Source organism: Mesoplodon mirus (genome assembly GCF_964341445.2).
Source record: "Mesoplodon mirus genome assembly, chromosome: 11".
Lineage (NCBI taxonomy): Eukaryota > Metazoa > Chordata > Mammalia > Artiodactyla > Ziphiidae > Mesoplodon > Mesoplodon mirus.
In genome coordinates this window covers 88614364-88638681 of record NC_138987.1, presented here as the reverse complement: position 1 = coordinate 88638681, position 24318 = coordinate 88614364, and the positions used below count along the sequence as shown (strand labels likewise).

Genomic DNA, 24318 nt, shown 5'->3' with positions numbered 1-24318 from the left:
TGTGAGACAACGCCAGGTCACTGGGGTCCACAGCATCGACAACCGTGCAGTCCTTGGTAAGCACTGTGGGGGGGGGGGATCTGCAGTAGCTACAAAGGCTGTTGCGATCCTCAGTGGTGCCCCCAGGTCCAGCAGCTAGGGACCAGGGCAGGCAGCAGTTGCTGCTGGAGCTGGTGGTGTACATACTCACAGCTCTGGGGGCCAGCTGCAGGCGGCTGTGGAGTGGCAGAGGCTAGCTGCAGACACTCATATAGTTGGGGGTGGGGGACAGGGCCAGTCTCAAGGGTTAGGACTAACTGTGGGTGCACTGGCAGCTTCAGGGATCCTGGCTGTTGGTATGCACTTCTGTGGCTGCAGTCTCCCTCCATGGGCACGTGAATGGCAGTGAAAGCCAGTGACGAGAGTCAGGACAAGGGTGTGCAGGTGCACAGCTTGGAGGCTAGCTGCAGATGAGCCCAGTGGTGCAGACCAGTGACAGGAGAAAGGGCCAAATCTGCCCCAGACACAGCTGTGGGGATCTTGGCCATCAGCGTGCACTCTCATAGTTGCCAGATCTCACCACAGATGTGTACATGGCAGTGGACGCCAGTGACAGAGGTCAGGCTAGTGGCATGCAGGTGCACAGCTGGAGGGGCTGTTGGAAGGGGTCAGTCATGTGGAATAGACTTGCACCTTGCACTTGAGCAGCCACTGAGGCCTGGGCTAGCTGCAAGTGTGGATCTCAGGGTCTGGCAGGGGCGGTGCAGTGAAGGAAAACAAAACCAATGAAATCTACAGAGGGTCTGTGGCAGCTGTGCTGGCTGTTGGTTTCTTCAGTAGTGAATGTTACCGAGGCTTTCTGCAGAGCAGGTGGCTGGGAACCATGGTAACTCCCACTGCATGGCTGACGCTGGTAGCCACTGCCCTTCCTCCTTGTTCTAGCCACCTTTATCCATCTCAGCTTTGCTGGTCTCTGGGTGAGATGAAAGCAATGCAGGTCCTTCATGCAGTGTCCCACAAGGCTGGGGAAGCTGCTCACTCACCCCACTCCTCTTTTCCAAGAGAGAGGAACTCGTTCTAGCAAGGGATTTCCCTCTTGGCACTGAGCAGTGTTGGCCTGGAGGATGGGATGATGCAGGCAAAATGAAGCTATTCTTTCTTCCCTCTTTATGGAATTATTCTCAGGGCTCTTTTTCCCCCACTGTGTTGGGTGGTTTCCTGAGCTCTCCCCAGAGCTGTTTTTGTCCGTGGATAGCTATCCGTTGATCTTTGTGAGGAGAGAGAGGCTGAGATCTCTTATTGCGCCATCTTGGTGACCCCCAGGACTTTGCTTTCTGAAATACAATGCTGCTCTGCCTGTCTTCCTCAGACCACTTTATGATGTGATGAGACCAAGCGCTAGAGGGCACGAGCTTTGATTTCAGTGTCCCTCTTCTCTGACCTGTCTTCCTCTTAGAAGCTGGGCAAATCACATACCTTCATTGGTTCCTAGGAGTTTTCTATAAAATAGATATAATACCTAATAGAAAGGTGTTGAAGCACGTGAATTCTTGAGGGTTTTTTCTTTTTAAATTTTAGGATCAGGTTTTATATAAAAGTCCTCCAATAGCCAAAATCTTTCACAGTTCCTTTCCTACACTTCCATGGACTTTTACATATTCTATGCATTTTGTCTAACTAAAGTGGTAACTTAATAAAGACTGAGAAGGCAGCTACTGTAAAATATATTGGTGTGTTTTTAACACTGTGTTTTGTGTTGTATGACTGATTCTTCAATTCAATTCAGGAGTTTTCAGGACAAACAGGAAGGGAAAGTTAATAACATTTGGGAAAATAATTTTAAACAGTGAAGCAAAAAGAATCTCTGCTCCACTCACGTCTATTCCACTTAAGTATAGATAAAGCTGAAGCATTGAGAAGCTTAGAGAAAAAAGCAAAAATACCAGAAAACACAGAGGTTTAGTGTCAAAGACAACACCATCTATGATAAGTATATGTCATTAATTCTAAAAGTAATTCTCTGAAAAGTTTTGCATATTTAATATTTCTCAATTTATTTGTCATTATCTGCTTATGAATCCCTTTGCAACTTATATTTTAAATTAAGAGTAGTTTGATATAATGAAAAGTCTTTCAGAGGTTTGGTTAAATTGTCATGGATTTCTCTGGAGTTCTAAAGTTTTCAAATATGTTTGTAGTCTATCAAGTTATACCACGTTTATAAGGCATCCATCTGAAATGACATTTAAAAGTATGTCAACAGTAATCTTTTTTAAACCGTGTTTGCTATAGAAACAAGGACAAAGCAGAACTTGTGATAAATGTGCTAAAGTTAATATAAGTTTTCCTACCCAACTTTAAACAAAGTTTTTTCTTTCCAGACAATGTCTCTCAACAGTAATCAGAAAATATGACTCCCACCTGAAATACCTATTGAAAACACAGGTATTAACTTTTGTTACTTCTTTAATTAATTCAATAAGATTTTATTAGTTTTCTACTCTTTTTTCTAAAGCTTTGCAAGTTTCTGGAGATACAAAGATGAATAAAGCAGGGGGTCTACACTTGAGTGACTTTCATTCTATCATGGCAAAACAGACAAGTAAACAGATGTGTGTAATAAAGTGCCATAGGTACTATGAAAGACCTATGTGTATACAGGACACACAAAACAGGGTTATCAATTTTACTTATTTGATCTGAGTGTTGAAAAATAACTAAGCCAGCCAGAGAAAGAGCGTGGTAAGGAAAGTGGGAAGTAGGGATAACTTTAAGCATACAACATGAGCAGAGCAGGTAGCAAACAGCCTGGTGTGATTAGGCAACTGTATGTACTTTGGAATGGCTACAATTAGGGTTCAAGGTGAGAGCCTGGAAAAAGACCAGATGAAAGGGACAAGCAGGAACCAAGTTACGCAGGGTCTTAAGGACATTTTATGGACAATTTAATGATTTTCTAATTTATCAGCTGATGACATAGAGCCATTATGCAGGGCAGTAGAATGACAGATGGGTGATTATAGGACATTTCATTAACCCAAAGAAATGAGGAGGGCATGGACAAAAGCTCTACTATAGGGAAGGACAGGAGAAGACAGATTCATAACATGTGAAAATCTGTAATTTACATGATTTGGTGAAAAACTGTGAGCAATGAAAGAAGACAGTGTTTAGAATACCTCCAGATTCCTGGCTGCCGACTGACTGCATGAAGACGTCAATTAACTAAAACAGTGAAGATAGGAGAAGCTAGCTTGGCAGGGAATATAATGGATTCAGTCCAAGACTACTGAGATTTGGCCACCTATTGGGCATCCAAGTTGTAGTCACCATTAAGCAGATCATTTCTTATAGCTTGTTCTTCCAGGGAAGGATCAGTCTTCCACAGATAAAACATTGTATGATTACAGAAAATGAGGTAAGAGAATGTGTTGAAAACAAGACTCCTTTTTCCATTAAAAAAAATGACTCTTGATATATATAAAAGGATACAGATCTTAAGTAACTACTCCTAATATTAAAAAACAGTAAAGGGTTCTGAAAATAATAAATTATATTTCTTGATGTAGATACCAAACTCATACATGAATTCCACATAAATATGTAAAGACATGGTGATGACAAATCACAGCTCATATTCCTTCCCAAATTGTAATCCTCTCACTCTGATTCCATTTTTCTTTCTTGAGCCTGGCCTGAATTTGGAAGATTAAAATGTGGAATGTGAAAAGAATTCACAATTAAATTAAGTCTCATAAAACTGTCATAATTACTACTTCTTTGTCATAGTCATTCTTTCTAGCATAGAATTTGAAATTTACCAGGTACCCAGGGCACATTAAGACTTCATTCCTAGATCATTTATGTCTCTTGACTAGACACAGATATACTTTTGAGGTTATCATAACTTACTTATGGATGAATTTTAATTATCTAAATGTCTCAGTACTGCTCATGTATCACAGATATCTTTTTACAAACACGTGCACCAATTGTTGAGAATCTGTAACAGTTCTTAATTTCCAAATATAGTAGTTTGATCATACCACTTACATATGAAGCCTCCAATGTTTTCACTTTGAAAGAAACCATTTTTGAAAGAAACCAATTGTTCCAAAATGACTGAAAAGTTGGCAAAACATCAAAGAAATACTGTCTTTATATTATCACTGGCAAATAGTTATTATCAGCCACATCTGAATTATTTTATAAATAGGCCACAGTGTCTGCAACTTTCCACATGAACTCCCCCCAAAACAATGAACTTTTTAAATGACATTCTTCCTACGAAGCATCAATAGCTAAATATCTAAGAAATGAGGACAGACTGTGATATTATCAATTCACAATTTTGCACTTTCTATTTGTTTGTCAAGTGCATTAAGTAGCATTTCATCAGCCTTGAAAACAGTACCAATTTGAAGAATAATTTTTATATTTCTCAAACTTGGATTATTACATGATTTGAAAAAAAAATAACAAGCAGGCTGAATAAATATGCCATGAATATTATTGAATAATATGGATAACTTAAATTTCCAAATATCTTATTTCCTCAGCAATCGCTATTAACATATTTTAGACTTATTTCAGATTGGGCATCCTAACTATTATGTTTGTTAAATGGCTGATCTTGTAAGTAATTTACATAGAGCTTTTTCTTTGGGCATTTTTTTTCCTCTCTTCTATTCTACTCATAATTAAGGAATGTCTTCTGTATTCATGCTATATTCTGAATTCATCTCTAACATTTAGGAGAAATTAAGAATAGAAGAAAGAGAAAGAATTTTCCCCTAAGGTATTACTTAATGCTTACTTAGTACAAATTACTGAACTATTTACTCACTGGAATCAACAGAAATCAAAATCAGAACCATGCTCTGAAATTGCTGATGATCTAGTTGGAAAGACAGCATATTCACATAATGCACAGAGTGGTGTATGTAAAGGACAAAGCAACGTAAAACCAGATTTCAATCTAGATGGAAGAATCAGCTTCTGATTCAAAGTTGCTTTTTCCTAGTAGCCTCTAGTGCATTGTCTCCAAAATTTTATTTAAATGCCAAGTAGGACCTTTAGGGACAGTTAGCAATGCCTACCACTGATGACAAACCTACACTAGGATCTAGTAACTGATGAGCTAATTGTAAACCAGATGGATCTGGATTGAGAAAAATCTATTCATGCTTCAAAATGTAGTTTGGCTTCATGAAACATCTGCCTGGTGTGAAATGAGCTAAAAGCCTCCAAACCCTTTACCATCAAGCCCATGGCTCAGAGGATGTACCAACTAGATGATCAGAAAAATATGGCATCTCTATTATTCAGGTATAAGTAATTCAATGAGGAAGGCAGAATAATACTTAACTCACACTTTCCTCTCCTCAAGACCAAAATCCAACAATATTTAGCCTCTAGAGAGAGACCAAAAATTCCATTTATAAGGAGAAAGAAAGGGGGCACATAAGGATCTGATAATATATATTGACTTTTTTAGAACTGAAGCTTTCTTAGTAACAAGCAGATCAACTGTTGGATTTTCAGAAGTTTTTGATATCAAACATAATTTAATCAGGGTGGCAGTAAAGACAGAATTTAGGAGCAGAGACATATTTGCAAACCCTCTGCCACTAGGAAAGCTTTTATTCAGCCATCCTTGAGTTTATATTATTCATCACTAGAGTGAAGATAATAAAATAATGTGATGATTTTTAAAAATTAACTGAACAGTAGATGTAATGTGCTTAATATTATATAGTGGCTGGAAGATAAAAAATGTTCAAGAAAAGATAAGTACAAGTGTTATTCTATTGCTATTAGAGTTGTTATTTTTAACACTATTACTAAAGTAGAGGATTGTATAGGATCTAGAAGAAAAATGTCACAAAACTGATTTGCATTCACAACAGAATATAAGAGGTGGGAAAGAAGTAAAAAAAATCATAAGAAGAAAATAGGGTGAAATGAATTGGTAACAAGGACCAGCTGAACGGTCACAAAAGGAGAAGTCAAAGACATGAAGGAGAAAAAGTCAGGTTACAAGGGAAATAAAACACCTTTGCAGAGCTGGAACCTACCTTAGCAGAAATAAAGGGCAGATTGAAACTACCAAAATTCAAACCTATGTATAGAACACTGCCAGACATGAAGAAGAAGAAAACTGAAAGATCTTCAATAAGGAAGATAATCACTAACCAACGTAATCTGCATTCCTAGGGAGATACAGAATTAAAGGTTTTTGTCAAAAGAATAACATGATCTGATGATTTAAGATTTGTGCAGTGAATTATATAATATATGAAGAACACACACACACACACACACACATATACACACACCCGTTAAAGAAGAAGAACTAAGCAGACTATCTTATTACACAATAAGTTTGGTACAAAATATTGCCAATAGCATAGGATCTGCTTTTACACCACTTCATATCTCTTTTCTCTACATAAGAGATATCCTTTGGTGAAAAGCCATGTTGTAGCTTTTCTTTGCCATTTCAGCACCAAAGTATGCATCCATTATCAATACAGGCAACTCAAAGATATTTCAGATTCAGTTCCACGCCATCACAATAAAGTAAATATGGCAATAAAATGAGTCACATGAATTTTTTTGGTTTCCCAGTGCATATAAAATTTATTTTTACACTATACTGTAGTCTATCAAGTGTGTAATAGCATTATGTCAAAAAAAACCCACAATGTACATACCTTAGTTAAAAAATAATTTATTGCTAAAAGCAATGTCAACCATCATCTGAGCCTGCAGTGAGTTGTAATCTTTTTTGCTGATGGAGGATCCTGCCTTGATGTTGATGGCTGCTGACTGATCAGGGTTGTGGTTGCTGAAGGTTGGAGTGGCAGTGGCAGTTTCTTAAGACAACAATGAAGTCTGCCACATTAATTGACTCTTTCATGAATGATTTCTCTGTGGCATGCAATGCTGTTTGACAGCATTTTACCCACAGTAGAACTTCTTGCAAAATTGGAGTCAATTCTTCTCAAACCCTACCACTGCTTTATCAACCAAGTTTATTTAATATTCTAAATCCTTCATTGTCATTTCAACAATCTACACAACATCTTCACCAGGAGTAGATTCCATCTCAAGAAACCACTTTCTTGGCTCATCCATAAGAAGCAACTCCTCATCTCTTCAGGTTTTATCATGAGATTGCAGCAATTTAATCCCACCTTCTGGCTTCATTTCTAATTCTAGTGCTCTGGCTATTTGCACCACATCTGCCGTTACTTCTTCCACTGAAGTCTTGAACTCGTCAAAGTCATCCACTAGGGTTGGAATCAACTTCTTGATTCCAACTCCTATGAATGTTGGAATCCTATGAACGTTGAGATTTTGACCTTTTCTTTTGAGTCACAAATGTTCCTAAGGGCACCTAGAATGGTGAATTCTTTCCTGAATGTTTTCAATTGACCTTGCCCAGATCCATCAAAGGAATCACTATGGCAACTATAGCTTACAGAATGCATTTCTTAAATAATAAGACTTAAAAGTCAAAATTACTCCTTGATCCATGGGCTGCAGAATGGATGTTGTATAAGCAGATATGTAAATGACATTAATCTCACTGTACATCTTCATCAGAGCACTTGACCATATGCATAATATCAATATTTTGAAAGGAATCTCTTTTTCTGAGCAGTAGGTCTCAACGGTGGGCTTAAAATATTCAGTAAACCATGTTGTAAATAGATATACTGTCATCCAAGCTTTTTTGTGCCACTTATAGAGCACAGGCAGAGTAGATTTTGCATAATTCCTAAGGGCCCTAGGATTTTCATCATGGTAAATGAGCATTGGGTTCAACTTAAAGTCACCAACTGCATTAGCCCCAAACAAGAGAGTCAGCCTGTCCTTTCAAGCTTTGAAACCAGGCATTGACTTCTCCTCTTTAGCCATGAAAGTCCTATGTGGCTTCTTTTTCCAAGAGAAGGCTGTTTTGTCTACATACATTGAAAATCTGTTGTTTAGTGTAGCTACCTTCATTAATTACCTTAACTACATCTTCTGGATAACTTGCTGCAGCTTCTACATCAGCAATGCTGCTTCATCTTGTACCTTTATGCTATAGAGACAACTTCTTTCCTTAAACCTCATGAACCAAGCTCTGCTAGCTTCAAACTTTTTTTCTGAAACTTCCTGACCTCTCTTAGCCTTCTTAGAATTGAAGAGTTAGGGCCTTGTTCTGGATTAAGCTTTGGCTTAAGAGAATGCTGTGGCTGGTTTGATCTTCTATCCAGACCACTGCAACTTTCTTCATATCAGCAATAAGGCTGTTTCGATTTCTTATCATCCCTATGTTCACTGGAGTAGCACTTTTAATTTCCTTCAAGAACTTTTCCTTTGCATTTACAACTTGGCTAACTGTTTGATGCAAGAGACCTAGCTTCTGGCGTGTCTCTGCTTTCGACATGCTTAATGTCAAATGATATCCTCACTAAGCGTAATCATTTCTAGCTTTTGATTTAAAGTAGGAGATATGCAACTCTCCCTTTCACGTGAACACCTAGAGGCTATTATAGGGTTATTAATTAGCAAAATTTAAAAATTTTTGTGTCTCAGGGAAGAGGGTGGCCCAAGGAGAGGGAGACAGATGGGGGAACAGCCAGGAAGCAGAGCAGGCAAAACAATATTTATAAAGTTTGCCATCTTATATGGGTGAGGTTCATGGTGCCCCAAAACAATTACAATAGTAACATCAAAGATTACTGATCACAGAGCTTCCCTGATGGCGCAGTGGTTGAGAGTCTGCCTGCTGATGCAGGGGACACGGGTTCGTGCCCCAGTCTGGGAAGATCCCACATGCCACGGAGCGGCTGGGCCTGTGAGCCATGGCCGCTGAGCCTGCGTGTCCGGAGCCTGTGCTCCGCAACGGGAGAGGCCACAACAGTGAGAGGCCCACGTACCACAAAACAAACAAACAAAAAAAATGATTACTGATCACAGATCACCATAACAAATACAACAATGATGAAACGTTTGAAATATTGCAAGAATTACCAAAATGTCACACAGGGACATGAAATGAGCAAATGTTGTTGGAAAAATGGCACCAACAGACTTGCTCAATGCAGGGTTGCCACAAATTTTTCATTCGTAAAAAATGCAATAGCTGCAAAGTGCAATAAAGTGAAACATAATAAAATGAGGTATGCCTGTTTAAGGTTTAGGTTTCCTTTTTAATGTACCTAAATGGAATCAAACTATATGTACTTCTTGTGCCCCGTATTTTTCACTCAATATCGTTTTTGTGATCTATCCACATTATTCTATATATGCTTTTGAATTATTTTCATTGCTGTACATTACTCAATTAGATTAGCAAACTTCAACTTATCTATTCTACTGTTGATGTACATTCAACCTAATCTCAGGGGGTTTTCTAGGGTACATAACTAGGGCCATAGACTTACAAGGTAATACCAAACACTTTGTTTGGTCATACACATTTCACAATATATGAGTTCCCATTGCTTTATTTTCTCACCAATGTATGGTATAGTCCAACTTTTAAAAATTTTGCCTACATGAGGCATATGTAATGAGATATTATTTCATTTTTAACTTTTATTTTGCTGACTATTAATGCCTTCATAATTCTTTACTCTTTTTAAACATAACATCAAACTGTTTACTTTCTATCTTACTTTCATTATGATGTCATATTTACTAAATCAACTTTCTTGAAGTTTAATTTATGTATATAAAATAAAATACACTCATGTAAACTGTATACTTTGAGTAGTTTTGAAAATGTATATACCTATATAACAACCATGAAAAACAAGATATAAAACATTTCCATTACAAAAAAAGTGCCCCAGTACTTAACCTGAAGTAAAAACCCTGCCATCCTAGACATCATGGAACGAAAGATTTACTTTCTCTCAATATGTATTTCTTTTACCTGATCTCCAGTAGAATTTTACTAGAAGTGACAAGTGGTAAGAGCAGAATCCTTGCCTTCTTGTTAAACTTAGAGAGAAAGTTAGTCTTTCACCACTGAGTATGACGTTATTTGGAAGTTACATGGTTATGGCATGAAGTTAGTTGCTCCTTGCTAGGTTGAAGAAGTTTCCTTCTACTCCTAATTAGCTAAGAGTTTATACCATGACTGGGTGATGAATTTTATCAAATGCTTTTTCTGTATCTATACAGATGGGCATATGATTTTTTTCATTTATTCTTCTCAGATTTTAAAAATATCCTTGCATTACTGGGATAAACCACACTTTGTAACAATTTAGAACCCTTTCTACATATTTCTGGCTTCAATTAGCTAATATTTTGTTAAGGATATTTGCATCTGTATTTATGAGAGACATCAGTCTATACTTTTCTTATAATGTTGTGGCTTGATTTTAACATTGGAGTAATGCTGGCTTTATAAAATAAGTTGAGAAATATCCCTCTGACTCTGACTCTGTATTCTGAAATAATTTGAGTAGATTTGGTTTTATTTCTTCCTTAAATATTTGATAAAAATCACCAACGAAACCATCTGTTTCGAGTTTTCCTTATAAGAAGGATTTTATTATAATTTCAATTTCTTTGACATAGAATTATTCAAATTTTAAAGCCATAAATTTGCCTCTAAATTTTAGTGGCATCCCACAAATTTTGATATGTTGGCCATCATCTCTTTAAATATCTCTCGGCCCCATTCTTATCTTTCCAGAACTCCAAATGCATGTATGACTCTGACAGGTATTAGATGGTATGTTCTGGTTTTTATTCCCACTATTTTTCCCCTTTGGTTTTGGTTAGGATCATTTCTCTTGACCTATCTTCAATTTCACTGATACTTTCCTTAGCTGTGTTCAATCTGCTGATGAGCTCATTGAAAGAATTCCCCAGCTCTAATACCAAATATATTTTTATATTTCTATGGTTTCCATTTGACTCTTGTATATAGTTTCCATATCTCTGCTGAAATTCCCCACATGTTCATACATGTCGTCCACATTTTCCACTAGATCCCGTAACATGCTAATCATAGTTACTAAAAGTCCTTGTCTGATTGTTCTAACGTCTGGGTTATATATTCTGTTATGCTTTTATTATGTAAAGTTGATAAATCTAGTCAAGATTTGAGCTTTGTGTTTTGTTGTTACTATCATTATCGTCAGGGCACAACAGGCTTCAAACTCCTCCAGTGACTAGTTACTATTACCTGTACTTATATAGGGGGCCTGCAGTACTAGCATCTTTTTCTCTGTTCCTGCTTCACCCTCAGCTTTCAAGAGTCCCTGATTGTCTATGCCGCAGAGAAGATCTCTTGCAATACTTCTTTGTCTCTCCCCTAGCAGTGCTTTGTTCTTGTCTATTATTCAAAATAGACTCATTTTTGTAGTAGGGTAAAGGAAGTTCTGTGGTAATGATCAACCACAGCCTTAGGCAGACTGTTTTTGAGCCTCAAGATGGGAACTTTCTTAGCATTTCTGCCTCCAGATTGGAACTTTCTGGCAGCCAAGCTGTCCCTTATATCTGCACATAGTCTTGCACAGGAGAGAGTTTTCTGCCCCTCCTCCGTGATTTCTGAGTGCTGATTGGTATCCATGTAGGATCCTGGACTCAAGACAGGTTTCCTGCCCCTACCCCAGGAGCAAAAGGTTTTTGCTTCTACCATTTTCTCATCAGCAAAGGATCTTAACCCATGTCCTACCTCTCCCCCAGAAAGGTTTTGCTTTTGCTTCCTTGCTCAAAAAGCAAGAGATTTTTGCCAGGGCTCAGGGTCACAGAGGATTTCTATCTCTTCTAGTATCATCATTTTTTCTAATATCATAAACCAGTAACTTAGAGCTTTTGCTTCTTATGAGAGAAAAATCTACAGAATGAGATCTTTCATACCTCTCACCCAGAAAGCTGATCACCTCCTACATACTGCACTGCTGAATGGACCTTCAGCTTCCTGCACTGTCTTCATTATTTCCTCTGAACAACTGGTAGGTGTCCAGAAAAGAGCTTACAAATGATTGTTAACTCACCGTGTGTCTTGGACTCCCAGATATTCCAAGCTGACGTGCTTACTCTAGCCTTTAAGAATTTTTAAAATTTTGGCTGATATAGTGGCTGCCTAGTTCTCCTGTGCTCTACCAAAGGTCAAATGTGTGCTGCATCTCCCCTTACCACTCTTTGGAATTCAGTATACTTGTTCACCTTTTGACCTCAGATCTCTAGTGGAGTCAGCAAAAATTATGATTTTTGTATATTATCTGCCTTTTTTCATTGTTACAGTGGCTCCAAAGTTCTACATTTTAAGCTGAAATGAAAATCCAAAGACTATTCTTAATCTTTAAGGAGCAGTTTGTAATAGCATTATTGAACCTGGAATAAAAATAATTCTAAATTCTCAATTTGTCTCTAAATTCATTAACTGAATTTGATAATTTTCAGTATGTAAACAGAAAAAGAAATTCATTAAGATTTATATAAAACTTGGAAAATGGCAAGCTGTTACATGGCTGTTTTCAACACATATTACTTTGGTCTCCATCACACCTAAATGAAGGGAATGAGGTAGCAGGGGAACCTTATACTCTTTCATTTTGTTTTGTTTTCCAGAAAGATGCAGATAAGAAAAGTTTGTTACCAATCTTCACCAATGTTCAAAATATTTTAAAAATATGCTAATATCTGAAGTATTAGAATGCTGCTCCTTCAGACTCTATGACATGTCAAATATTTCTAAGATATGCCTGGAATATAGCACATAAAATAACATCACAGCATTATTATCAGTTTTCATTAACCCACAGAGTTAGAAAGAATTTAGAGGTAGTCTAGTCCAAACTCCTATTTAATGCAAAAATTTCCTCTAAACATTCCTGATTGCTTGCATACTTATAATGTGGAAGAACTGTCTACTCACAGGGCAGCCTACTCAATTTTTGGAAGAAATAATTTTTACAAAAATTATTGAGCCAAAATGAATGTCTCTAAATTTGCAACCATTTGTTCTAATTTATCATTCCAGAGGTACTTACAGTAAATCTAATCCCCTTTTCAGCTGAAAGATCATCATATACTTGAAAGTGATTATGTTTCCTTTTTCTTCTTTTTTTCCAAACTGAAATTTCCTAGTACCATCAACTATCTTTCCTTTATGCCCGTTAAACTGTAGTTTTATGGCTTATGCCTCAGAACTCTGTGTGCCCCAACTGGACCCATACTTGCTCCTCCATCATCTAAATATTAAATGTTCTGAACTGTTATATACCCAGGTTTCCATTTTTCTTTCCTCTATCTATATTCTCCTTCTGGACAATCAAATCGGCCAGGTATCACCCCTATGAAAATAATTCCCAAATCTAGCTTTGATATCTCTTGAAATCAGGCACTAATCCTGTGTTTTGTGTCTGTAGAATATCTCATATGATGGATCAGCCATCCTAGGATTTGTAAATTTTAGGCTGATTATTCCCCACCAAACATGATGTATGTGTATGTGTGGGTGGGTGTGTGCACACATGTATGTATATTTGTGGGGGAAACCTTATGGTTTGGGGTCAGAAAAGTTCTGCATTTGCTTTTGCTTGAGTCCAAAATAGTAACAACATTCTGGCGCTGTTTCTAGCATAACTTCCTGCTAAGGGTAGTGTAAATTAATACTCCACAACTACATATAACACGATTTATCAGGTAATCATTTTCCTCATTCAAAGCCCCAGGGTAGAGAGAGGATTCCTCAAAAGTTCTCTTTATCAGTAGGCATTGTTTTTCTTCTCCCACCTTTTGTAGGTGACAATCTATCCAGTGTCAGGGGTTTATTCAGGGATCTCAGCTCCAGGTCTGCCCCTTCCCTACCTCAACCAACTGGTTTAGGTCTAAAATTTCACCACTTGTCCCACTGTAAGCAGTAAACACCAATCTCTAAGCCCGCTGACATTTTCTTCAGGCCACTGACATATCAATGTTGAAGCTACTGCTCAGGCTTTAAACTCCCTCCTTAAATTTCTGTCAGCCAGAGATTTATCCTATCTTTGTTTTGGGCTAAAGTTTGGATTTACATTTTTTTCTGTGGTTCAGCTAATGTTTATGTGAGCACACACTGTGTGTGTGTCTATGTGTGTGTGTAAGGTGTCTATGTTTTCTCAGCCCAACAATTGCTAGAGCTAGAACCTCATTGCATTTCAGATGAAGGCTGAGTCAACTTGGTTGTCCCATTGGCAACTCAAGCTCTGTGTATCAAAAAATACATGCATCACAGTTCCACCAAAACTCTTCCCATTTTGCCTGTGTTTCCTGCCATAATTAATGGCACTCTGTCTCTTGGTTTTCCGAGTATGAAGTTTTGGAATTATCTTAAATCCAGTCTTCCTGTTGGTGCTCAATCCAATTAATCACCAAGCTAATTCTACAACCGCAGTATTTCACTTAACATAATCTAGCAAACTCAGTGACTCAAAAATGAAATAAATATTTATCTTTCAGAATTTTTATGTAGATCAAATGAGATAAAGAGATCAGATAAGAAGCACTGCAAGACTGCAGTAAGAGATGGAGCAAATTAGCTGAGTGACCCAAGTCAACCCAGCATTTGTACTTTAGTAATATTTTATGGATTCCTACAAATTCACATATATTACATACCTACTAAGAATATATGAATGAAAACTAAACTCAGCACCTAATATATACCTCTCTCATAGTTTTAATGATTTTTAAATTTTCATCTTATTTGTTATCTGGGCACGTACAGTGTCTGATTTCTCTTATAAACTGAAAAGTCTGTGTGAATGGATAAAAAGGAATTAATTAAAAATGAATTAACTAAAATTTAGCCCTTATTCTCTGCCAGGCACCTTTTATATTTTACCTTACTTAATTTTACAGCAAACCAAAAATCAATTATTATTGTTCCAATTTTACAGAAGAGGGAATTCAGGCCCATGGAAGTTAAATAATTTGATAATGGTCCTAGGTAGAAATGGGGCAGAATCAGGATTTTATCACACATAACCTTATTGCAGAGCTGGAAACAGAGTTTCCTATGCTGTTCTGAATGAGTATATTAACATTATATTAATAATTGTGTTGCTCTCTTTGGGGAAAGCCCTATTTGTTAATAGTTCAGTCTCAAATGTGGTACTCAACACTAAACTCCAGTTCAGATTATATATATGTGCTGAGCTCTAACTTTCTGGTTATGGAGAGTACACATCTTCTCATTTAATTTAATAATAAAGTAGCTCTTCTGGCAGCCATGTCACAATGTTGACTCATTGAATTCACACATAAATAAAACAACTGAGCTTTTTCCACATGAATTACTCATAAATTTTCCTGCCCATGTTACAACTGAGCAGTTGTATTTTCTTAATCTGTGAAAGATTTAAAATGAAACCCAATTAAGTTCATTTCTTTTTACTTTTAGCTCATTAATCAAGTCTGTTGACAATTCTGGAGTCCTGATTGTGTCTTTCAAAGTATTAGCCATTCTTCGTACACTTTGTCATCAGTTTTCAGTGTTTATAAAATCTTATAAAAGGTACTGACAACATATTAAAAAGTTTTGATTTTTCCACAAAAGACACAAAATGATGTTCCTTAAATATAATACATGTTTTCTGTCTTTATATTGATAATGTTTTGCTAAGAAAATGATCTAGAATAAGTAGAGTTAAATTCTTTTTACGTTATGAATTCATATCTTTGTGTAAAAAAAAAGGAAAAATATTTTTCCACCTCTTTTGAAATAAACTCCATTTTGAAATCCTCCATTGGAATGACTGTGATTCTGGAATTGATAGAGCTGATGTGTTTTGAAAAGCCAACATCATTAATGATACATATAAAATACATTAAAATATTATAGAGTGAAAGGTGATTAGCACAGGATTAAAGAAGAAAGGATACTTCTCAACATAGTTACTGGTAAAACACAAAAAAAGAATAAGGACAAAATAAGGCATTTTTTAAATGAAAGCTAATTTAAGAACATGTGAAAGCTGAGAAATAAAAAATAAAACAATGAAAAGCTCTTAGAACTGTGACCACAAAATCTGTGTATAACTATCTTAAGCAAAGCCAGCAATTTTGATTTCAAGAATACCTGGTCATTACTGTAGACCATACTTGTCATCAGTGATTTCTTTGAAACATCGGTTGCTTAAAAGACAATAAAATCAAATGATTACCAAACACCCCAACACCAAACTTCATTGTCCCAAATTTGTTCTGAACTCAGATTTTTAATAATTTTGCCCTCCTGTACACTGCTTACAAACACAGGTGCATTCTGAAACTCTACATAGGTCTGCCATCAGTTGTCTTGCTTTCAAAGTATTTTGTGGGAGCCACAGACTTTCAATCTCTATCTCTCTCTGTCTCCCCCTCCCTCCCATTTTATATCAGATAATGTTAAATTAGAGTTGATATATATAAAATACTAATAGTCCTACTTTCCAGCATTTACTTAATGCAAATTATGGCTTAGGCCACAGGATAACCAGTCTTGAGAACACTTTACATGGAAACAACCACATTGTATTCCATTTCCTCTTCCTGTAAAGAGAGGTAGTTTAAAGATAAATTAGTGTCCCCTCGATTGCAATAAATTGTAAGATGTCAATCTTTTCATCTACAGCAAAATCTGGATAATATTATTGAAGATGTTAAAAATATATGCATTGTTCTGGGATGTGTGGAGACCAAACAAATTACAGATGCTGTAAATGAACTAAATCTTATTCTTCAGGGAAAAGCAGAGGTAAATACACTCATTTATTACACAGTAATTATTTTAAACCTAAGTTCAATAATTAATTAAGGAGAGTGAAAGACTTTTGACTAACTAGTATATATGTGGTGTGTGAGTGTGTGTGGGTACAAGTACATTTCAATCATTTGCAGGTAATGGAAACTTAATTCTATTATACCAAAAGGATTTAATTAAATTAAAAGGAAATTTCTTATACCTTTGAAGTGTAACTACAATATAACCTTCAAGTGAGACTGAAATCAATTCTACAATCCTACCTAGATGAATATGCTTATATAATAATATTCACAGGCAAGCATTTGTATAGTCTATTAATGGCTCTCATGCACACCAGAGTATGCAGATGTAAGCACCCATGCTTGCATGGACAAGCACATATGCAGGAAAGAAGAGATCAGTTCCTGTGGTGTTTTCTGCTGAATCTTCAAGGCACACTGCTTCTATGATCTCACATTCTGTGATGATTTCCTGGTTTTTCAGTTTAAAAAATGAGTATTATGTGATTGTTTTTTTAAATCTCAGAAATATGATGTAGATTATGTGTGATTATTGCCCAAGAAAAAGATTAGGACATCTGGTTACAACAAATCATTCAATCTTGTTATTAGTTTAGCACGTGATAAAGCCAAAAGATATGACGCTGCTGATAATAATAATAACTAATACTTGATAGTGCATTGCAATAGTAGTTTCATTTACATATTACTTCATTTCACTTAATTTTTATTTTATTTCAATTCATCCTCACAGCAATACCTTGAAGCTGGTATTTTAAAGTTCATTTTAGTATTAAAATCTGATGCTTAGAGTGCTTGTGTACAGAGGATTAATAAGTGGCAAAACAGAGATTTGAATCCAGGCCTCTATACACACTCCAGTACATATGAAACTTCATGAGAGAGTGATTGCATTCATTCATTATCTGGACGGATAGGAACAGCAGAGATTATATTACCTTGAATGTGCCAGCCTTGAAATTTCAAAAAGATAGATTTAGAAAGTAGACAATTATACTAATATATATAAATCGCCATGCTTACTTTTTCAAATAGATGACTGATAAAAATCAGTAATTTCTTAATGTTGGACTTCCTATATCTTATTATAATTAGAATTGTGGGTTTTTGCGATTAGATGTAATAATGAATATAGAAATTTAAATACCTTATTTGCATTACATGAACAGTGACAGTGATAACTAAGGAGCAAAAGAGTTATACCACCAGAAGATTCTCCAACACTGGAAGTTAAGCCAGGATACCAAGGTAGTGAGAATTAACTTTCAACAAGGCATTCGTTTCTCTTAGATTATCACATTTTGGAGATATTTCAAATACCCAGAGCTGATTATAAGACACAAAGAGCATAGGGTCACACAAAGATGATTTGAATTCAAGATCTACAACTTTCTAGATGAATATCCTTTGGAAAATTAATTCATTTCTCTAAGCTTCAGTTTTCCTCATCTCTAAAACAAAAAAGAAAAAGAGAATTCGAAGGGTTCTTGTGAATATTAGAAATAACAATAAAGGGGGCAGATGATAGTGCATCTTGAATGAGAATCATTATTATTGGAAGTTGTAGGGATGATGCTGGTGGTAGTTTTTTAGACTCTTCCTCATGAGGACAAGATGAAAGTTTTAATTCACACAAGCACCACTTAGGACCCTCTTATCTCAGGGCCATTGGTTACAGCCAGCTTCACAACAAACATGAGCCTCTGCTAGAGTAGGAGACCAGATGTATGAATGTGGACACATGTCTTTCCATCTGTTAAGACCACTTGGTTGTTCTTCAATTTTTATGTCCTGCTCTTGGTGAATCAGTAGAAACAAACTGATCAAAGAAGGAGGAAAGGGCCTCCCTGGTGGCGCAGTGGTTGAGAGTCCGCCTGCCGATGCAGGGGATACGGGTTCGTGCCCCGGTCTGGGAGGATCCCATGTGCCGCGGAGCGGCTGGGCCCGTGAGCCATGGCCGCTGGGCCTGCGCATCCGGAGCCTGTGCTCCGCAACGGGAGAGGCCACAACAGTGAGAGGCCCGCATACCGCAAAAAGGAAAAAAAAAAAAAAAAAAAAGAAGGAGGAAAATCCAATTTTAGGATGAAGCACTTCAAATGCTGTTAAACTAGTACTAGCTATAAAAAGCTTTACCTTTAAACATTCATTTTCTGAAACTCCCTAAAAGAATGAAAATGACAATTTTCTCAGAAATATCAAACTTTCAATATATCTGAAGCCAAAAGAATCCTTCAAGGAGAAACTAAGTATTGATATTTCCTAGGAAAGCTATGAACAATTATAATTATCAAGGGAAGCTCATATTCACATTTCACATTTCTTATATACTTATGAGCAGTAAATTGTATGTGATTACTCATGCATAGAAATGAAGAAAAAAGTTGACAATTAACAGTTTTACTCCATATATGTTAATGGCCAAAGTAAATAGTTCAATATCTCCAAATAAATGTCTACTCCAGATTCTACTTATTTTGAGGACACTTTAAAAGTTCACATATCTCACATCATTCAGATTTTTTCTCCATCCATTTTTCCATCCTATCTTAACTATAGGCCCACCTATATAAGAAAATTGGCACGAATAATAAGTACCTTTTACAGAATTTGTGCATTAACCATCTGTGGCTAATAATGCCAAAGTAGTTCAATCTATCCACCCACCATAAACCTAAGATTAAAGAAATACTGAGAAATATGTCTTCTGCCAACAAACTCAAAATTCAGAAGCTTTCCTTTTTTCTTGGCTGCATTTTTTGGTCAACTAGCAAGAGACTATTTCCTGCCATACATGGAAGTAATTAAGTATTTAATAAATGTAAGTTTTGGCAAAATGAAAAATTGTATCACAAATGCAGTTGTACTCTGTCTACTGCGTGCTCCCACTCGGCACTGTAAACAATTTTCCATCCTTCAGAATTATATTCCAGAAGCTCACATATTTCCACTAAATACACAATAAATGAACTACAAAATAAAAAATACGGTCTTACGCATTGTGCTGTAGGTGGATGTCATGGTGATCTTAAAATACAAGTTTACATTTCTGAATAAACTGAATTCTAGTTAAGTCATGCTGACATGTTTAATAGTCTCACCCACATGGCTGGGGTAAAGACCTTATGTGTAGTTGTTAAGCCCAGTGGTTGAAACTATGCTCAGATGAAATATTTTACCTAAGAGAAATGATTCTGAAAAGGTTCATGGGAATGATGCTTTTAAGTGAAAAGTTGTATGTAAATTTAATTACATTCTAAACACTATAGAAGTGTTTTCTCTCTAAAAGGAATACTATAGCAAGTTCTTTGTTACAGTAAAATGATTATTCCCTAGTTTATTTGTTTGAAAATCCAGCTTTTCATTAATTGGATTTCCTTAAAAGCAAACTTGTCAAAGCAAAATATTAAAAAAATGTAGTGTCAATTAAAATGGATCTTATTAGAAAACTGAATTTGCTTTTGAACTGAAACGTCATTTCTAATGAACCTGTGAATCACCTACCTTATATAGTTTTCATGATAATAAAGTTATAACCAGTAAATCCTAAACCACTAAAGTAATTCCAGGCCTACAATAAACATAAACAAACAAGCAAACAAATAAAACCACCAAGCTAATGTATATGAACTTAAATGACAACAAAAATTTCAGACAGTATTTTTTTTAAATTCAGGATATGATCTCAAGTGTTTGACTATCATTTTTTTTTAATCCTAAGAAATAAAGGAAACTATATAGTGAATCTGTATGATTTTGCACCCTTCCTTCCAGCCTTCTTTCTGTGCTGCCCAAAGCTTGTATCTGAAGTGACAGCTAAAATAAGAACTGGACACATTAAACAAAGAGAATTACAAATCTTTTATATTAAAAGTTTAGTCACTGTTGTGGAAGGGGGATTGAGTTTAGGCTATATCTATAGAACTGTTCTAATAATACTAAAAAAAGGCTGAGCTTATGCTAAAGATTTCTTCTTTTTTTTTTTTCTGAATCAAATAACCTAGATTGCTGATTACAACAGTCAGAAGGCTTTTCTTTCATTTTACAATTTAGATTTCCTCTGTTTAGTAAGCAACATTGATATATGACACCAAGAAATACATTTTCTTTTTATCATGCCAGAGAAATTTCTGTATGTAGATTTTGGATATTAATGGTTTGGTTTCCCAAATTTGTTTTCTGAATAACAAGTGTATCTTTGGACCTGTTTTTCTTTTTCAGAATTTTCATCAAAATTCAGAAACTTCAGCAAAAGGTAAAACACACATGCATACTAAACAAATTATAAAACCAAAAGTAATTTATATTTTTCAATTTTTCTCCAAATATTATAACACACACCAAAAAAATACTTTTGAGGGAAAAAATGCTTTGTTAAAACTTTATTTACTGATGGAAGTGATTATTCTGCAAGTGAATAAAAATCCACACTCCCTAAACTTTTGGCCTGAGGTTTTTTAAAAATAGGGAGAGTCAAGAGAGCTATAAAAATTAAAGGAATACTGAAAATATCCTTACAACAATTCCAAGAAACTATAAAATTTTATTTAGCTAATTATATTTTAAAGTAAGAGAAGTCAGAAATGCAGCAGATGTCTTTCTTCAAAGTCACAAATTTCAAATTTAAATTCAAGCTCTATTTCAAAGACCAATTTAACATAACAGGTAGGAGGATTTGGTGCTGGAATAATTAGTATTCACAGAAGCTCTGAGCCTACAAAACTGCCAAGCCACAGGAGGACTTTGCCTCTGTAGAAAAGAGCAGACTGTGACCGTTTGGTGAACAGTGTGGTGTAGAGGAATCAGGCAGAACTGGTTTTGAATTCCCACTCTGCCCACTTTTTGACTCTGCTCGTAAAGAAGTAAACTCTTTGATCCTCAGTCTTCCTAGTATGCATAAAAGATAGGATAGTATGTAAAGTGCAGGGTGTGGTCAGGGTTGTTCTTGTTTGCACAGGCAGATGGTATTTGGCTTATGAACACTTATGAGTATCTTTAAGGAAATGGTCTGACTCACAGATGTTCAACTAACACCCTTGGATTCAAAGGTGACAGTGAAGCACAAATGATAACCCCAATCTGCCCTCCACACCCTTAGTGGTTTTCAGTAGAAAGTTATGTACAGAGCGATACCCCCTCAACTCTATTCCCACCACTCTAAAGAAGACATTCAATTACATGGGAAGAACTCCCCCACTTCACATCATAGAGGAAAATGGGACAGCAAAGGATATGGGACAAAAAAACCTGTGCTAATGCAAACATCTAGGCATTCATAAAACTCCAGAACACCACAGAATAAGGGGAGAAATAGACACCCCCTAACAATGTTTCTAACACAGAGTCCAAGTGAAAGTGCGGAGTGAACAAGCTGAAGCCTATATGAAACTGGCCCTTTCTTCCTTTCTATTAGGAATGCTGGAATAAAGTCTCCTCATCCCATGTTCCTCAGGGGTTAGGATATGAGATCTCACAAAACTGCACAGAAATGTTCCCAGGGACTTATATTCTATGCTAAGTCATCACAGAGAAGGAATTAATTCTACGGATTAAAAATTCCCATCGACAGCTCTCATAAGCTTTTGATAAATCAGAATTCTCATTCTGCAAGATAAATATATTTTTTCTAATATTTTATTATGTAGAAGCACCTTATGGCAGTTTATGGAACCGAAAGGAAGAGTTTGCTGAAATGACAGCAAAATGAAATGAACATTTGCCAGCATATACATGCAGTTGCTTTCTATTCGGGTACTCTGAAATAAAAGTCTAGAACACTCTTTACACAAAATGTTGATCCAACAATAAGCCACTATTATTGATGATTCTTATACTTAATATTCTTATTGATTAACCTCAATATACCTTGAAGCTGACAGGTTTGATCATACCTGTGCTCTACACCAGTGGTGAACAAATCTGGCATGCTGCCTGTTCATGTGAACAAAGTTTTTTTTGGAACATGAAAAAAAACCCAGATTTTAATGCAGACCATGTCTGCAAGGAAAGTACAGCCTTCATTGGACACAAGAAGCATTGGACATAGGATGTGACAAACAGTAATGCTACAGAGACCATTTTCCTTTCAAATGTACACTAGAATAAAGTTATGTACTCTTACCCCTTCATTTCCAAAAAAACCAAAACAGATTCTAATTAATGCATCTTAATTGCCTATATATTGTCATTGTTTCTTTATTTCCTGATAACTGTAACTCTTTTCTCATTGCAAAATCAGGTGTGATAAATATTATTTCTCCATATTTCACCACGAAGCCCAGTACTTTGAGTCCTTAATACATTTCTGATGATATCTGAAATGCATTTTTCACCCAGAGTTCTGGAAGTAAAGCATAATGCATAAGCATACATCCCTGTACTACCTCAAAGAAGCAAATTATAACCTAAAATTGTATTTCAGCACAAAAAGTAAAGAGTAGAGTTTGAGTAATTATCCAAATAATTAAGATTCTCCAAAATGTGTGCTGGAGCTTGAATTAATGAGATCTCTCACTCAAGTTCATGATTTGTGAATTCATTTGCACAAGATTGGGAATTATTAATGAGAAGTTTGTGCTTCCTGCTTCAGAGTACCAACAGCACAATCTGGGGACTGGAGAAACAAGATGTTTCTATAAATTTATAATTCTCTGCCTCCTGTTGTTCAGGAGAATCCCTGTTGGTTGGCCTCCAGAGTTTGAGGAGGCCTCTTTAAAGACTATTTTTATGCTGCTTTACTCTGCTGTTTCATTAATTGCTACTGCTGATTTCTCAAAGAATTTTAATTACAGCTCTTTCACTCTGCTTGTCACCCCAGGCTGTTTCAACAAAGGACACAATTTTAGAAATACAGCAAATAGGGAAAATTTGGCCATCTCATGAATATTGTACAAATTTATAATAACTGTGTTGAACAACAACATGTTTCATTAGGGGCAGAGCTACTGAGGGACAGGATGTGGGAAGAAGCTCCATGCTGAAGCTGGCCTCTTTCCTGAGTATCCAAACGCCTGGGCACTGGAACACTGCAGACTGTTGGAGGAAACATCAAGCTCTTCCTACTATTTTCTGTTCAAACCAACTAGGAACCAAAAAGCAATTTATGCTTGTAAACTACTTACGAGAAAGTGCACGTGTTTGAAAAAACAGCAGTACTGTGTGACTTGACACTGAACATGACTACGCCAAATCTGTGACCTGTTCCGTTCCTAATCTTAATGGACATTTCTGTTTCTATAACTTAAAATATGAAAACCTTTAAATATGGTACAGTGAATAAACACGTTATGTGAATTAGAAAAAAAAAACAATAGATCTTAAGAACGTAAGTTTTAAGGATGTGCTTACTTGTTCTCTCAACGTCTCCTCAGCTTCCCAGGGCTCGGCCACCTCGCTCTCCTGGGCTGTGGCCCCCGGGGGACTCGGAGCTGCCCGTGGCCCAGCTTCCCGCGGGGTTGGGAGCCGGGCAGGTCGGGGCGGTGGAGCACCGCCCCGGGCCTGGCGTCGAGGACCCCACCTGGGACAGGTGAGCACCACTAACCCTGCTCAACCTGTGGAAGAAGAGCCTGCAATCTG

The 24318-nt window shown here is 36.4% G+C and overlaps 1 protein-coding gene across 6 annotated transcripts in view; it reads left to right on the top strand.

The window, feature by feature from the left end:
- Positions 1–24318, top strand: part of PIK3C2G (phosphatidylinositol-4-phosphate 3-kinase catalytic subunit type 2 gamma) — a gene marked incomplete at its 5' end in the record, with an annotated part of 317069 nt that overhangs the window by 38831 nt on the left and 253920 nt on the right. For 4 of the 6 annotated variants that reach the window (XM_082636498.1, XM_082636497.1, XM_082636496.1 and 1 more), the window contains 3 exons: positions 2361–2424; positions 16595–16717; positions 20965–20998. In XM_082636498.1, the coding sequence (XP_082492624.1) occupies positions 2361–2424; positions 16595–16717; positions 20965–20998 (221 nt within the window). Of the gene's footprint in view, positions 1–2360; positions 2425–12570; positions 12631–16594; positions 16718–20964; positions 20999–23560; positions 23600–24318 lie in introns of all 6 variants that reach the window. The other 2 variants (XM_082636493.1, XM_082636494.1) reach the window with 2 other exon arrangements.